Here is a 17622-nt window from a genome sequence, read left to right on the forward strand (position 1 = left end):
TTCCTCGTCTACATAAACGACATCACAAACAGCATACCTCACCATTTTTCAAACACCCTCCATGCTGATGATCTGGCCATCTGGAGCTCTGCAGAGCACACCACTTCAGCTGCCTACAGAATACAAGAGGGAGCAAAGAAAATCAAACAGTGGACCGAAGATTGGGGGTGAGAGCTCAACCGAGTCAAGTCTGTCTCCACAGTCTTCTCCCTCTCAACATCCAGGGAGAAAATCCAGATAAAGATCGGTGAAAAGTCAAAAGACTTAGCATCATGAGAAAACTGTCAGGAACCACTTGGGGATACAACTCCAAAATCCTAAAGTACACAGGAATCGTATGACCTTTGATGGAATACGCCTCAACCACCTGGAACAAGCCGCCAGAACCAACAAAGCAAGACTGGACAAAGTTCAAAACCTTGCACTGCGACCAATCCACGGAGCAATGAAAACCATTCCTATCCAGGTAATGGAAAAAATGGCCAGCATCCAGCCTCTACAAACAAGACGAGAACAGAAACTCTTCACCCAGGGAGAAAAGCTCAAAAGACTCCAGAGCCATCCTCTCCACTTCAAGTTCCAAGAAACAACCCAAAACGACCCAGTCAGAACCATCAACTGAAAACCTGCCCAAGAGAAAACATCGACATCCTTCAACCAGACCCAGACCTCTGTGAGAGCCTTGAACCCAAAGAATGGTCTCCACACATGCAGCCTTGGATTTGAGATCAGAACCAACATCCCTGGCATCACTGGAAAACAACAACAGACTGATGTAGCCCTGAAAGCCCTCGCCTTGAATGAGATACACCAAAGGTTCCCCGCCAAAAAGTGGACGCATGTTTTCACCGATGGCTTGGCCGGAGGAGCGACAAGAAATGGAGGGAGTGGAGTTCTCATCTGATACCCAAGTAGACCCTCTGAGACTACCTCTGCCGCCAGTCACTGGTACCCTTTGCTCCAATTTCCGAGCAGAGGTGGTTGCCCTCCAAAAAACATCTCAACCTCATGGAGGACACACCGGAAAAGGTTGCCTTCTTCACAGACTCCCTGTCTGCACTGCAAGCTCTAACAGCAGCCCACAAATCCCTAAAAAAACTAAAAGGGACGCTTTACAGCTTATCACAGAAATCCACCACAGTGCTTCAGTGGATTCCAGCACACTGTGGCATTTCTGGAAACAAGCGACCAGACCGGCTGGCCAAGGAGGGAGGGAGGAAGACAACCACAGTCTAAACCAACCCTTTCCTTCTGAGAGGCAAAAACCCTTATTGCGAACCGCTGGATTTCAACCTTCAAAGTTGCTACAGACAGCTACCAGCCCACCCAAGACCCCATCCTCCATCTGACTCGCGCAGAACAAACTGCCATTTTTCGCCTTTGTACTGGACACTGCGGTCTTAAGATCTATGTGACTGTGGCGAGGAGGAACAAACCCCTCCAGCTTTGGGGAACTGTTGAAGACTTGCGCCGAACCTGCGAGTTCATACAATCAGCAGGCCTAAGACTATGAGGGACACAACAGTCGAACGCTGAAGAAGAAGAAGGATGCAGATTTGTTATTTCTGTCGACATGGAGAACAGCCTTTCTGAAATTTTTTTCAATTTTACCGCAGGAACCTTGATTTTGGAGTGTGTCCAAGTTGTAGGTTCCACTGTATACTCTACCTTATGTAAAAGCAATCTGTTTTCCGTATAAGGTAGGGGAATGAATGGCCTTTTCAGCAATATCATTGGTTTTTTTGTTTTTTTTTTCTTAATGGTTTATTCAGGCATCAACATTTACAATATAGTCAGAACATGTGACAACACAGCAGTTGTGAATTATCATATGACAAATCATAAGTGAATCCTCTGTAAATGAAACAGGAGAACAAAAAGACACAACGGAAAAACATGATATTTGACTGGAAAATACGGATATAAACTGTATTATGTTTTCCATTATTCGACTAAGGTATTGTATGTTAGCCACTTCTTTAAAAAACATGATATCATTGGTTTTACAATAAACGTCCTCATCACAAAGGTCTGCCATCAAACGCATCTGCCTAGTTTTTTATGACGGGTAGAATGCAAGAGCATCGACAGCAATGTACACTGTCACAAAAATGGTCCATTTTTATCTCGTCAATAGACTACTTGCACAGTACGCCGCCTTGAGAGGTTTTCAGAGGTAGAGGCGAAATAGTTCGCTCCGCCGTGGGCATCTTTTAGGGTGGCGGCTTTACTAATCGGGCTCAGCCACGTCTTTGCCCTGAATAACGTAAAAGTGCATGCTCTTTAAAATGTCCGTTTCTTAATTTCAACAATTTGCAATAAGTTAAGTCCCACCGTTAAATAAGTTTGTTTGCAAGTTTACAGTATCTGAGTGAAATGGATGCTTATTTTCTTGCTGTAAAGCAAATTGTTTTTGCTGTGAATCAATTGTTCGGAACTAACCAAGTAAATAAATAATAAATAAGTAAATAAGATTGCAAAAATTATTATCAGCGAGTATAATATATCCAGCAGCAATTCTGGAAAATAAACTGAATCAAAAAAGATCTGATGTAATAAGGTTCAAGTTGATTTTATTTTTCATCCATACACAACAGTGTTAATGCTTTTCATCAAACTTGAAACATCCATCATTAGATGGATATACAGCTTATAAAAGCTTATAAAAGTTTTTAGGTGCGTAATGGGGCCATCTAGTCGACAACTTGTCTCGTCTCACTGACCAAAGCTGCCAGCGATGAAAATGCCTGCACTTTGAGGCAGATTTTGCTAGGCCACACAAGATACCGTGGATTTATCGCGCGATGTTATGGCTTTCGCCAATAGTGCAAGTAGCCTATTATATGCCAATTTACGTTACAGATTTTCAAAGGTCACAACATAAGACTGTGGGAGTCTGTTTAAAATCTATATTCTTTTGTAATGAAATTGAATGAATCCGTCTCTCGGTGTCCCTTACCCCCCATTCCTTGATGAGTTCAATCCATGAGGTGAGTGAGGACAGCACCTCCAGAAACTCGTCCCACAGTTCTGAGGAGATCTGGACGTTAAGGTTCGCCTTAATCCACGTCACAATCAGCGTCTGCAACATCAACAAAAGTCAAATATGAATACAATTAAACCTGTCAAAAAGACCATCCAAGGGACTGAGCAAAAGTGGTCTTTATAGACAGGTGGTCTTTATAGAAAGGGTGGTCATTTGGCAAACATCCCACTGCCCAGAAATTCTGGCACGTACACACGCAAACCTCCCACTACAAGTGTCATTGCGGCTCTGAAAAGAGAGTAGTTATGCAGGTGTGCCAAAAAAGGGACATTACCAGGAAAAGGTGGATACGGTGGGTCTGCCCTGTAACGTGAAGTGGGTTTGCAAATAGAAGAGGGTATGCTTTTTCGCAGTTTCAAAAGTTTAAAATAAAAGACGTCGGGTGGTTGTCCATGACAGGTTCATACCATGACATTTGGATTGAATTTGAGTAGTCGCGATCGAAAGGTGGTCTTTATGGAAAGGTGATTTATATAGTAACAAGAAAAGCAAATGCTTGCACACGACTTGCCTTCGTTACCCCCGCCCCTCCCTGAACCACCTTACCCCTCAGAAGTCTCCCTCCCTTTTAAGACATTTTCAAGACCATGTTTTATAAGATATTCTGTTCATAACCTCTGTAAGTTTACCCCCATTTTAAGACCTAATTTTCTCAGGGTTTAGTAGCTCTTAACCCTTAGACTACTGATTTAATGCAGACAGTACCCTCCAGGGCCGCTATTAGAGTCACGGCTCACCCTGCCTGGCCTGTATTATTTTCCAGCCTCAGACCGCTTGGACAGATGTGTAGTCAGCTGTGCTCGCTGACCTGTATCTATTTTTAGATACTGAGTGCTTTGGCCAATCAGAACGCTTTGGGTCTCAATTTCCTAGGCCAATCAGAATTCAGCTGTACACGTGGGTTTCCCAAGTGCTTGTATTCATTCGCAGCTGAACTCTCGGCGGAGACGGTCGCAAGTGTCGATGCTCTGCTTTGCCGTGAGCTGTGTTCAATGACTGTTGTGTTTTGTGGCTAAGCCTTACCTGTGTTATAGGCCTCGTCGCAGGTGTTTGAATTTTGACAAGGGCTTTGGCCTTTGGCCTACCACAGCAGATTTTCTGGACAGGATATTTCGTTTTCTTTCTTTGATTGTGGACTCCTGTGTGGTGCAACCATGGCATCGCAAGTACTGCCAGTTTTTATAAAAAAACAGTGTTATTCCAAATGGTGACAGTGATCGACCTAAATGCATCGATATTTGTGTCGCGGCAGAAAGGGTCTCTGGGCGCGAGACGGTTCTCGGTGCTCAAAACATCAAAGGTCTATGGAGAATCTACCCTGCCTCCACTGAGGCTCGTAACACTCTTTTGGTCAAGGGACTTTCCCTCAGAGGGGTCTCTCTGCAAGTCGCAGGCACTAACCCCTTCATCTTGCGCAACGAAACTGGAGAAGAGAAACCTTCGACGAAAGTTTAGGTGGACGACATTCCTATATCTGTGGCCGATTCTGAAATCGAAACTGCCCTCATCAGGGTTGGAGTAGAACTCCGATCAGCCATCAAACAAGAAAGGGCCAGAGACGTTGATGGAAAACTAACCCGGTTTCTCACGGGGAGAAGATTTGTGTTCATTTCCACACCAAACACCCCACTAGAGAAAACACTCAAAGTCAGTTTCTTCACTGCCAAAGTGTATCACCGCGAACAAAACCAGAAAAAGACCGTGATCTGTTCAAAGTGTCTGGAGACGGGTCACCATGTCTCCATGTGTCAGGGGGACGTGGTGTGTAGATCATGCAAAAAAACGGGCCACAAGAGTGGCGACCCATGTTGTGATCTTGACGTCAACTCTGGTTCCGCCTCAGGAGACCAGCAGAAGCCAGAACAGCTGTCCGCGGCTGCGGGTTACAACAGCGAACAAAGCAGAAACTCAATATCTCACACAACTGACCGCGGGCGTCTTGGAAACCGCGCTCGCACCCAGAGCAGAAGTCGCTCCTTCACTCCCAAGCGGGACCGTTCTGGTAGCCCGCTAGGAACACCGACGAAGATGGCGAAGGTGGCCTCTCACGATGAAGAAGGCCAGGAGAAAGGCTGACCGACCGACTAACTGACCGACTGACCCAACGACGACGGCCCGGCTTTGGCTTACGGACTTACGTACTACGGCTCGGCGATTTCACCAGTTGTTTTATTAGTATTTACACTATCTCACTCCAGCGATGGCAGATGGTGTCAAAGCGTTCTCCTTAAATGTTAGAGGACTCCGGAATACATTAAAATGCAAAAAGACATTCAGAATGTTAAAGGAAAAGAAATATGACATTGTATGTGTGCAAGAGTCGTACATAATGCCCGAAGATGCAGAGCAGTGGAAGAAAGAATGGGGTGGTGAGGTTGTGTACTGTGCTGGTACTCGTCATAGTAGAGGCCAGGTAATACTGGTGAGAAAAAACTTTCCCCATGCATGGTCCACAGAAATAATTTCTGATAGAATTCTGATGGTAAAAGTTAACATTGGCACTAAAGAAATGGCTATCTTCAATGTGTACGCCCCGTGTAACTTAGCTGACACTAAACATTTTCTGACTTCTCTTTCAGATACAATTAGTGATTGTGGTTGTGATCTTAAAGTAGTCTGCGGTGACTTTAACGCAGTGATGGACAATAAATTAGACATCATTGCAGGCGAAAATCACTCGCCAGCACTCGTTAAACTTTTCAACGACTTTGTTACTGAGTGCGATCTATGTGACGCGTGGCGGGTGCTAAACCCTCTATGCAAGGAATTCTCCTGGTCAAGAATCAGCAACGGCAAACTAACTGCAAGAAGACTCGACTACGTGTTTTTGAACGATGCTGCAATGGACAGTGTGTTGGAAACGGAGATTTACTCTGTTCCCTCCTCTGATCACAGGGGGGTGCTTGTGTCTTTAAAATGTTCCGAAGTGACCAGAGGTCCCGGCTTCTGGAAGTTCAACAACGCCTTGTTAAAGGACAGTGTATTTGTAGAAAGAATGAATAACCTTATTGACTCTTCCCTTCGCACAGACACACCAGAGAGTGCTGAGAACCGGTGGGAATTACTTAAGTTAGAGATAAGGGACGAAACTATTCAGTACAGCAAAAACCTGGCAGTTTTAAAGAAAAACAAGTATTTGCACTTACAAGATAAACTGGCACAGTGTGAATCATCACTTGCCAAACAACCGCTTGATGAAAATCTGCTTCGTAATCGCGAGGCACTGAAGTTTCAACTGGAAGTCTTTGAGCATGAACGCTTAAAAAGTGCCCAAACACGATCTAGAATGAAATGGATTGATGAAGGGGAAAAAAATACAAAGTACTTTTTAAACCTTGAAAAATCTCGAGCCAGTGCAAAATTGTTTCCCAGCATCAAGCTTGATAATGGCGATGTATTAGTCGATCAGTTTGACATACTGCAGGCTCAAAAACACTACTTTGAAAACAAATATGCGTACAGTGACAATAGCATCAACATTGATAACGATACAGATTCTTTTTTGCAAAATTGTGAAACCCCTCGTCTGACAGAGGAGGAGAAGAAAGTTTGTGAAGGTGAAATAAGTGTTGAAGAGGCCTCTAGGGCGCTAAGTAAGTTAAATAACGGCTCATCTCCTGGCACTGACGGTCTTACAACTGAATTTCTGAAATTTTTCTGGGTCAAGCTAAAGGGCCTTGTTGTTCACTCCTATAATGCGTCGTTTCAAAACGGTCACTTGTCGCACTCACAAACGGCGGCTGTGTTAACCCTTATTCATAAAGGGAAAAACCTCCCGAAAGACAAACTCTCAAACTGGAGGCCAATTTCACTGACAAATGCAGATTACAAAGTGTTAGCAAAATGTTTAGCGAATCGACTATGTACTGTTATAGATAGCGTTGTACACGAGGACCAGTCGGGTTATATAAAAGGTCGGAACGTTAGTACTCATATAAGAACAATTGATGATGTAATTGAATATTTCAGACTTAAAGAAAAACCTGGTGTACTATTAGCACTCGATTTTCAGGCTGCTTTTGACTCTATTTCCAAAAAATACATGCTTAGTGCCTTTAGAAGGCTAGGCTTCGGTCTAGACTTTGTTCAGTGGGTCCAAGTTCTTTTTGCTAATACAAGAAGTTGTATTGGCTATAACGGGTGGCTTTCCGAAGACTTTGAAGTGAATTCCGGGATTCGTCAGGGGTGTCCTTTCTCACCTCTGGCCTTCGTGATCGGTGTAGAACTTCTAGCGATTCGTTTTAGACAGAGTGTAGAGCTAAAAGGGCTAAACGTAGCAGACAACATATTAAAAGTATTGTTATATGCTGATGACATCACCATGTTTCTAAGAGACGAAGAAGACATTAACTGTGTTTTAGAAATACTGGAGCAATTTACTTTAATATCATGTCTTAAGTTAAACATGCACAAGTCCGAAATGATGTTGATTGGTTCCAAAAGAAATGAAAACATGGATGATTTTGGCTTTAAACGTGTTTGTTTGTTTGTTTGTTTGTTTATTTGTTGCTTAACGTCCAGCCGACTACGCAGAGCCATATCAGGACGAGGAAGGGGGGGATGAAGGGGGCCACTTGTCAAGCGATTCCTGTTTACAAATGCACTAACCCATTACTTGTGTCCCAGCAGGCTTTAGTAAAACTAAATTAATACCAACTGGAAGATTACCAGTTTCCAGTATGTTAAAATAGGCTTAACCTATCTACTGCTGGACTTACATCAGAACACTAACAGATTAAACTATACATGAATCGCGAGACAAGCGGCAAGAGAAGAGATTTTTGGAAAAAATACAGGTGAATGAGCAAGAAGGCAGAAAAAAGAAAAGAATTCATGAAGAAAAAGAGAGCATGACAGGAAAGAGGAACCAAAAATCTACCTAACAGCAAACTAGAAAGCTCCTGCGGTTCCAAAAACAGGAGGGGCCTTTAATTTCATAACCGCAGTGCCCCACTGCGGGACTTTAAACGTGTAAACCAGATAAAAATCTTAGGAGTTTACTTCTCAAACGCTAAAAGCGCACCCGAAATTGAGATGAACTGGCAAGAAAAAATCGCTAAAGTTAAAAGAATAATTCTAAACTGGGAAAAACGAAATCTGGGTATTCTCGGAAAAATCTGCGTAATTAAGAGTTTTTTGTTATCACAGTTTGTGTATGTGTTACAGTCCATCTGCTTGCCAGATAAGGTGCTGAAAGAAATCAACACTCTACTGTATAGGTTTTTGTGGAGGAAACGGGACTGTAATAAGAAAGCATTTGAAAAGGTGAAAAGGGTAGTAGTCAACAGTAACACAGACCAGGGCGGGGTAAATATGATAGATATCAAGGTGATGCAAGACTCATTCCTGTGTCAATGGTTTATTAAACTGTCGAGTAAGGATGTGAATGGCACGTGGACATGGATACCAAGAGGAACTTTTCAATCTTTTGGAAGGAACTTAGCTTGTTTTAGTACTACTATAGGAACAAAAAAATTCAAAGGCTTTCATCAGATTAAGTCTGTTTTTTGGCAACGTGTTGCCTCGACATGGCTAGATTATAGTAAAACTCCATGGCATGAATCGTTAAAAATAACGTGTCTTTGGAATAATAGTGGTATAGTCTACCAGAATCAGGCTATTTATTATCAGAAATGGGCTCAGAAAGGGTTTACATATGTGAATGATGTGTTGCACAACAATGCTATTATGCCATTTGAAATGGTAAATGAAATTTTAGGGCCCTCGCCAAATCTCTATCTGGAATACTTGGTCGTTAGAGCCGCTGTCTCCAGATACTTGAGAAACAACCCAGAGTTTGTGACATCTGATATTAACGAACAACACTATTTAACCTTTAACGGTACGAACCATATGACTGCAAACCTGATTAGGCAATTTATTGTAAAGACGAAGTATTCCACTCCCTGTTCTGTTTTATTTTGGAAAAATACATTTAATTTTGACGTCAATGAAACATGCTGGTCTATAGCAAAAAACGCAACAAAAGAATCAAGACTACGAGAATTGCACTGGAAAATTGTTCACAACATCTATCCCACAAACATTCTTCTACAAAAAATGGGACTGTCTGACAGTGAATATTGTCCATACTGCACACACGAAAGAGACTACATCGAACATTTTTTCTATGATTGTAGTAAAGTTAAGCCTTTATGGAAACACGTCGAAAACACTATACTAGATAAAACTGGTGTACGTGTTAAACTTAACGCAAAATCTGTACTACTTGGGGTTGTTTGTGTTGAAAATGCAGGCAACGTATGTCTAGATATCATTAACCATTTAGTTCTTATTGCTAAAATGTGCATTAGCAAATTTAGATACGGTACTCCCGTAAATTTAACACTCATGTTTGAAAATGAAATGAAACTTCGTGTTTCATAATAATAAAAAAAAATAAATAAAAAAGGAAAAAAACAAAAAAATTAAAATAAAAAAAATCTGTGGTGGTTTACATGCTTATTTACACAGGTTGGAAGATTTTTTTTACTTCTGTAGACTTTGTATCTTCTTGTTGTGGCGATAAACCTCCATCTCCACATTGAAGCTGAATCTTGGTTTTTGAGCAGAGATGTTATTACTGAACTCTTCTCATCCTTTGTCTTTTGGGTTTTTCCATTTGAAAAGGTGACATGGCTAGATTATAGTAAAACTCCATGGCATGGATCGTTAAAAATAACGTGTCTTTGGAATAATAGTGGTATAGTCTACCAGAACAAAATTTCATTTAATAAACAGATCACACGCAACCAAATGCACACATCTCATCAATTTAAAAAAAAAAAAAAAAAAAAAGAGAAAAAAAAAAAAAAAAAAAAAAAAAAAGTGCTTGTATTCAATAATTATGTAAAAATATTGCAGCTTGGTTACTTTCAATCATCTGATTTAGACAATGTTACGTTTTTGCCGCCACCCACCTCTTACTCTCAACCCCTCTTGCTCGCTCGCCAACATACGTGTTTGCGTAACATAGCACAATCTGTTTTTGTTGCCACTTCTATACTGACGCGCGCGGCCCAGCACAGCACGGCACGTACACCAGCTGTGACTGATACACGCGCGCGAGAGCACACACACTCTGACACACTGACCAAACACAAACGCTGAGACAGTTCCGATAGTACAGATAAACTAGCCAGTACCGTGTGTGAAGAGAGGGAGAAAAGAAAAAACCCAGTGTAGATCGAGGGGGAGGGGTAACGAAGTGACAGGCGGTGCAGCCAAGATCGAAAGTCACCGTATTACTCGCACCCCACACAATTTTGACACCAAACCCCCCCCCCCCCCCCGTTTTCGCCCACTTAACCCCACCATCCACAACGTTCGACTGGCGGTGTGTCATTTGAGAAGAGGGAGAGAGCAAAGAAGACAGGAACACACAGCCCGGGTATTACACGGCCAATGATCGCATCGACTGAGATTAAAAAAAGTTCATACATCCGTTCGTTTGCGTTTCCTTTCTGTTCGATTGTTGTAACATTAAAAAGAACTGAAACAAACTGGCGTGTTCGTCATCGCTTGGTGTTATTCCTTCTGAAAATTACTAATTGTCAATTCCGTGAACAACTGAAATTGATGGTTTCACGAATCGGCGTACAGACACGCAGTGGAGGAGCTGGTGCAGTGGTGCGACGACAACTTCCTGGAGCTCAACGTGAGCAAGACGAAGGAACTCATCATGGACTTCCGACGAACCAAGTCCGCCGTCGACCCCATCATCATCAAGGGCGAACCAGTCGAGATGGTGGATACCTACAAGTATCTGGGCACCATCATCGACAACCAGCTCGACTGGTCGCCAAACGTGGACGCCGTGTGCAAGCGGGCAAACCAGAGGCTCTTCTTCCTGAGGAAGCTGCGGCAGTTCCACGTCGACCCACAGATCCTCCACCTCTTCTACCAGGCGACTATTCAGAGTGTCGTCTCCTTCAACCAGCTCTGCTACCACAGCAGTGCAAAGAAAGGCGACATGGAAAGGTTGGAGAAGATTGTGAAGAGAGCAGGCTCCATCATTGGCTCTGAGCTTCAGCCTCTCAGCACTCGATTCCCGAGTGTGGCGCTGAAGAAGCTGAGCATGATCCGCTCTGACGACCGCCACCCTCTGCACCAGGCGCTCGCATCGTGCGAGCCCACGCGTGAGTCATCACGCCGTTTGAGGTGCTGGCGGGCCAGGACGAACCGGATGAGGGACTCGTTCCTCCCGATGGTTGTACGACTCTACAACCAGTCCCTGTGAATGTGACAGTATGCTAGATAGACTTGAGTGCTGTAAAATTTGACTGTGAGGACTATGGGTGATGTGAACTGTGATGTGAGGACTATGGGTGATGTGAACTGTGACTGCGGAAGGACAATGAGTGCTGTGAACTGTGACTTGGAGGACTATGGGTGATGTGTAGTAGGTGTGAGCGATGGTAGAGTAGAGGACGTGTGATTGGCGGGGGGGGGGGGGTAAGAGTGAAATGTTGACGTCTGTTTACTTTGTATGATGGGGGGGGGGGGGGGGGGGGTTATGATGTAATGTAATGTATGATGATGTACTATGTGTTGATTGCGTATGTATGGGGGTTATGATGTAATGTATATGTATGATGATGTATTCTGTGTCGATTGTGAATGTATGGTGGGGTGGGGGGGTATGATGTAATTTAATGTACGATGATATATTTGGTGTTTGATAGTGTATGATTGTTTGTTAGTTGTAGATTATAGTACGATGTTTGATGTTGTAATGTTTGTGCGTGTGTTATAATGCAATATGTTATGATGTAATGTGTGATGATGTATTCGGTGTTTGATAGTGGATGTATGCTTGTTAGTTGTAGATCTAGTACGATGTTTGAGGCTGTAATGTTTGTGCGGGTGTCATATGTAGCCGTACGAGGGTTCCAGTGTGTGAGTTGTGCATGGCCGGGCGCTAGAGTGCTGCATGAATGAGTAAGTGCATGTGGAGTTGTATGGCTGGGTGAATTGTGGGTTGCGTACGTCCGAGGGGCACATGTAGCCTGTGTGTCTGAAGTAGTGGGTATGTGTGCGTAAGGGTGTGTTGATATTGAACTTCAGTTGTTGCTTTGTAAATGTCTCAGTGTATTATGTCTTGCCACACACATGCCAAATTTCCTTGTATTGATGAGGACAATAAAATTTCTTGTATCTTGTATCTTGTATCTTTTCTCCATTCAGTTCCTTGATATCTTAATCGTTTCTCTTCTTTCTTTTGTACATGAGAGTAGTGTCTGTTTTATGGCCCTTTGAACACCGATGTGCAATATCACACTTTCCTGAGATTTCCCCCCGCAACATCAGATGATCAGGCATTAGTGTGAGCTAAGGAGATGGGAAAAGAGCGGCAGAGGGGGGCTTCATGTAACTCATCTGAGCGATTGGTTCTTTCGTGGTCAATTGACATTCTTTTGTCGAAACACTTCGTAACTCGAATCATAAAACTGTAGACTGGGACGACTGTCGACCCGTCAAGTTTCCTTAAAGAAAGCACTTAACACACCGCACTGATTTACAACTACTCTGACCGTAGACAGGCCAGGTGGTCTGCACGTGTAAACTCAGCAGACCCCTCGCTGACCCACTTCATTGAACATTGTTTCTGTTTTTGTTTCATCGGCGTGTTCACGCCCAGTTCTGGAATTTGTCTTTTGCGTACAAAAAACATGCAATTTTGATGTGTTTGAATTCAACACCAATCAGTTGTTCCTACAAAGACACGATCAAGGACTGAATAATAATAAATCACTTTTTTTTTATAGCGCAAGTCCCGATTCACACCTCCAAGCACTTTATAATTCCAATAAACACCTCTCTCTCTTCGTCTCACACACACACAACCGGTATACAAATCATGACATTAGAAAATACAAGCAAACTAACCAATCAATAAGAACAAGCAAATACACAGCCAATAACAAATACAACCAAATTCAGCAAGTGTCAAACAGTAATATCTTCCAGTTATAGAACTTGTTTGGAACACTTTGTTTATTACGTTGTAATGCAGCTACATTCGTACATTGCAAAGTTATAGTTTTGTATATCCGTTCATTTTCCGTGCGCATTATAATTGATCCTTGAAAGTGAATGGTAAGATCTGCTGTCGTTTTGATGGTTACTTTTAAGAAAGAGGTCCCTCTTCGAACATGTTTTAATATTCTGTTTCCTTTTTGTTCTACGCGAGTACGAACCTTTTTCTGCTCTTTTTTCCCCCCAAGGTTTTTGCGCAAGTGAAGAGACAAGAAAACGTGACAGGCAATACTGCTTTCAGCAGTGAACATTATTACGCCCTACAAAAACAATCAATAAAGTACGTTTCGGTCAGTCAGGCATGGGAATTGAAAATTGTAAAAAAGGCGGAAAATTTATAACTGAAGACGCGAAGCGTCAAGTCGACGGCGCGAAGCGCCTAGCCTTACTAGGGGGGTCCGGGGGCATGCCCCCCCGGAAATTTTTTTTCTCCAAAGAACCCAGATGGTGCAATCTGGTGTCATCTGAGCTCCAAGTTTGCCATTAAATTCTGTTTTTAGAATCAGAGTTTTTAGTACAAAAATGTACCAAATTTTGCTTACATGTATTATATATGGTTTAAATTTGTAAAAAAATTTATCTGTTGAGACAAACAGGAAAATGTAACTTGTAACACAATCTGTGCAATCTGGTTTACTTTCAAACATAATAGTTCAATAACTGAGGCGGGCGGTAGCAGTGCGTGAACAAAGTACGGAAAGTTTTCGCGGGCTTTTGCGCAAAGGCCAAAGTAACCGGTGCTTTTTTTGTGTGCCTCCCCCCTTTATTTTTTCGGCGGACACTTTTGCATTTTCGGCGGAACAAAAAAAAAAATCGGCGGAAATCCGCCATTCGGCGGACAATTCCCATGCCTGTCAGTGTCAGCCACCGACTGCGATTCCCTTTCCTTTATTCGGTAAATGTCTTGGAAAATTCAAGGTGGAAAACAAATACAAACAAACATTTCATCAGCGATCGTTACAGATACTTGACTGATGGTTGCACTGTGGTCGTAATTTCGTTCTTATCACGGAGTTGCCGCGCGGTTCGAGCGTATTACTTGGGTATGAACTTTTATTTCAGAGCCTACCATTTTATTTGTCTTGTCGTTAAAAGTCAAATACACGTAAATAATTTTGAATATTTCTTCAAAAACATTTCAGTTTTTCCTTCTTATTCTTGTTTTTGTGTTCATGTACGCGCGTTCAAAGCTCGGCGAGCTGAGACGTATGTTGAATCCGATGATGCTTGTCCGCAAAAAACGCGATCAAATAACCAATTATTTGTTTAATCACACACACACGCTCGCTCGCGCGCACTATTGCAGTCCGCCGAACTGTACGCCGGATTTACCCCGTGCGCTTGTCGGGCGTTTTTCTTTGTTTCTTTCTTCATTTCAGGTGATCGTTGATGACTAAGCACGAAAAAAAACACCGCTCTAATGAATGCAATCCTATAATTTAATTATTTCTTTCCATCAAACATGCTTGTTTTCAACATCATGTGCGGTTAAAAAGTCAGTGGAAAAGGAGAGTGTAAAGAGAAAAGTTAGATTAAAAGCGGCGTAATCGGCAATTAAAACAACCATTAATAAAGTGACAAAAGGTACTAAACTTCCCTTTCGATTTGTTCTATGTACTGTATCTTAAATATCAATTTGCTGAGTTTTAATCGGCGCCGCTAGGTTAAAAAAATCCTTCTTTGCGGGTGAAATTGAAAATGAGGCGTTGATTGGCGAGAGTGGTGGAGGGGTGATAGGCGGAATGGAACAAAGGCCACCGATGAAGGAGGTGGGGCCTGCAAGTATTCGCATGTGCGTGGTGGACATTTACTCCCGACTTATTACAGATGTGTTCTTTTACTTTGTGTTATCACTATCAGTTGTATTTTTTGTCCGTCAAAAGAAAACGGATGAATGGACGATTCGCTTCTCTTTCTTTCTTTTTTTTTGATATTCACAACAACAACAAAATTACATAAACTTGATTTAGAAACTAAGAAACATCTCCAGAGCAGATTATTTTTCACGAAAGTGGGATTTGCTTCAATGCTGACAATAGAGGGTGTCTGTAACATGTGGTGTCCAGCTGCTTTGACCGTGTTCGCTTTGAATTCCACCGTCAGTGTTTGAAGTGGGCTTATAATCTAGACGAAGCTAAGTAGATGCGGAGCGACAGTCAGCAGATTCCGCGATTTTACAATCCGTGCCTGGGTCGGGATGTGATGCAGGGAATTTAAAAGTACCAGTCGGCCAGATCGAGTCAAGGTGTGATTTTTGCAAAGTACTTGTGACATCTATTTTTCTGAGTGCACATCTTGATAAAGTCTGAAAAACCAAAATGTTGGCGAAAATTCTCATTAAAAAGTTACAACACATGTTTCGAAAAGACCGTGGGGGAGTGTCTGACCTCAGTACGGGTCCTTCAATTTAAAAGACGACTGACCAAAACAATAAGAATACACAGCCTTGCGTGTAAATTTCTGCACACGGCCTGCTTCTCAAAAGGCACGCGCTGTACACCGATAGAAATCCACGCAGAACACGAATGCATCCGGTAAACAACTAATAAAGGGTGGTCGCCGAAAACACGTTCGTACTGTCAATTTATTAATCGTATGCCAATAAAAGCACATGTATGTGCAGATAATTGAATAAGGAATACACTTACAGGTGATGCAAATAGTAAATTTGAGAAAGAATATGCCTAACGGGAGGCCGTGCGACACGAGGTTTTCGAGGAGGGGGGAGTGGTGGTCTAAAAAATCTCCTTATCGTCGTATTTTATCAGTGTATTTTAAAACAAGCATAGGGATTGGTAGATAAATGAACAAAGAATCTGATCGTGGGTGATTCAAATAAAACTTCAAACAAAATATCCTGAGTCCCGCTTTCCACAGTAAAAAAGGGCTATTGTCAATGTATCGTAGATCGGCTGGCGTGAAACTGACATATTTCAATCGCCTATCAACGGAAAGAGCAAAGTCTCCACTTTTTGTTTGCTGAGTGTAAATCCAATACAGTAAAACCTGCATCTAGCGGACCCTTATTTCGGCGGACACCTTAGCATAACGGACAATTCAAGTGAGGACGGATGTATTTTACTCTCAAAAACACCTTAAAAGAGCGAACACCTCAAAGGCGCGGACGCGGACACCCTTTTTTGGTCCCGATTGTGTTCGTTACTTGTCAACAACGGACAAACCCTTGAAGCAGACAGCTTTTAGCAGACGCTGGTCCGCCATCTTGGTTCTGCAAATAAAATCTCGCTGGCGATGTGAACGCGCGAGAAGCTTATTTTGTAAGCCAATGACAGCACTTGAAAGAAGTTGATTTTTGTATGGTGCACGCTCATTGGTCGATGCCGTGAACTCACAAACATTTCGGGTTTCTACTTTCTGTACTGGGATGCATCTTCGTCTCATCCTTCGTCTTCGTCTCATCATGCCAAAACGAAAAAAATTGACTTTAGAAGAGAGAGTCGATGTCATAAAGACCGTTCAAAAAGTTGCTGATGAGCTGAATTGAGGAAAAACTCAAATTTCCAACATAAAAGCTGATCGAACACAAATTCTCAGTCAGTGGGACTCCGGTGCCAGATCGACGGCAAAATGTGTTAAGAGAAGAAAAACAACCTATGACGAGTTGAACGAAGAACTCTTCGAGTGGTTTTCAACAGCTCAATCAAAGAATCTTCCAGTGAATGGCCCATTGCTTCAGATTAGAAACCGATTGCACTCTCTCTCCTTTTCTTTGAAAAAAAAAAAATAAAAAAAATTGAGGGCTTCAAAACTTTGAGTTTTAATAATCACTGTGGCAAAAAAGAATCAGTGACTGTTGGGTGTTTTTTTTTCTCAAAAAAAATGTTGGCGCATTCATATTCATAAGAAAGGACACTTGCTACAAAGAACAGTGGCAAGGCTCCCCAAGAGCGTCCTTTGCTCGCAGGTTTTACTGTAGCATATTTGAAGTGGCACGACATGTGTACAGCAGTACTCCTGATTTGCGTACAAGTAAAATCGGGTCCCGCACATGCGGTCGTCGCCGGCGTTTTCACACTTCCATAGCTACGTAAAAACAAACCACTGCATCAATCAATTTCATGTTTTTTGGCAAAGTTAGTTCATTCATTCCTCTTTCAGACGTAACTGACATGTATGGAAAGAAAAAAAGCTTTTCTAGGCGAAACTTAATATACAAGTGTGCACCCACCCCTTGCAACCCGCTGCCAGCAGAGAACGCCGCAGCTAGCTAGTCACGTGGTGCAGGCTATTTTTAGCCGTGTATGAACCACAGCTTTCGTGTTGTTCTCTGCTGAAAACGACATGCACTGTTTCGTTCAACATTTCAGGTTTCCTAGCTCTTGTAATTTCTTATTCTCGGTATGAAACTTTCGTTGGGTTATTAATACACAAAAAGAAAACTTGGACACGATTAATGTACCTGTAGATTGCACAGTTGTGTTTTAAAGAGGGCAACAATCTATGATGCTTGAGAGCATCACTCGGGCTGGTGTGGTTGATGCATTCAAGCCTCAAGCGGTAGGGTCACGGTGATGCGT

The 17622-nt window shown here is 42.5% G+C and overlaps 1 protein-coding gene across 6 annotated transcripts in view; it reads right to left on the reverse strand.

Moving 5' to 3' along the window:
* The window catches only part of LOC138952779 (ral GTPase-activating protein subunit alpha-1-like), a 499987-nt gene that overhangs the window by 388559 nt on the left and 93806 nt on the right, over nucleotides 1-17622 (reverse strand). For all 6 annotated transcript variants that reach the window (XM_070324510.1, XM_070324511.1, XM_070324509.1 and 3 more), the window contains one exon: nucleotides 2960-3082. In XM_070324510.1, coding sequence (XP_070180611.1) covers nucleotides 2960-3082 — 123 coding nt within the window. The remainder of the gene's footprint in view (nucleotides 1-2959; nucleotides 3083-17622) is intronic.

This window comes from Littorina saxatilis, linkage group LG17, assembly GCF_037325665.1.
Source record: "Littorina saxatilis isolate snail1 linkage group LG17, US_GU_Lsax_2.0, whole genome shotgun sequence".
NCBI classification, from domain to species: domain Eukaryota; kingdom Metazoa; phylum Mollusca; class Gastropoda; order Littorinimorpha; family Littorinidae; genus Littorina; species Littorina saxatilis.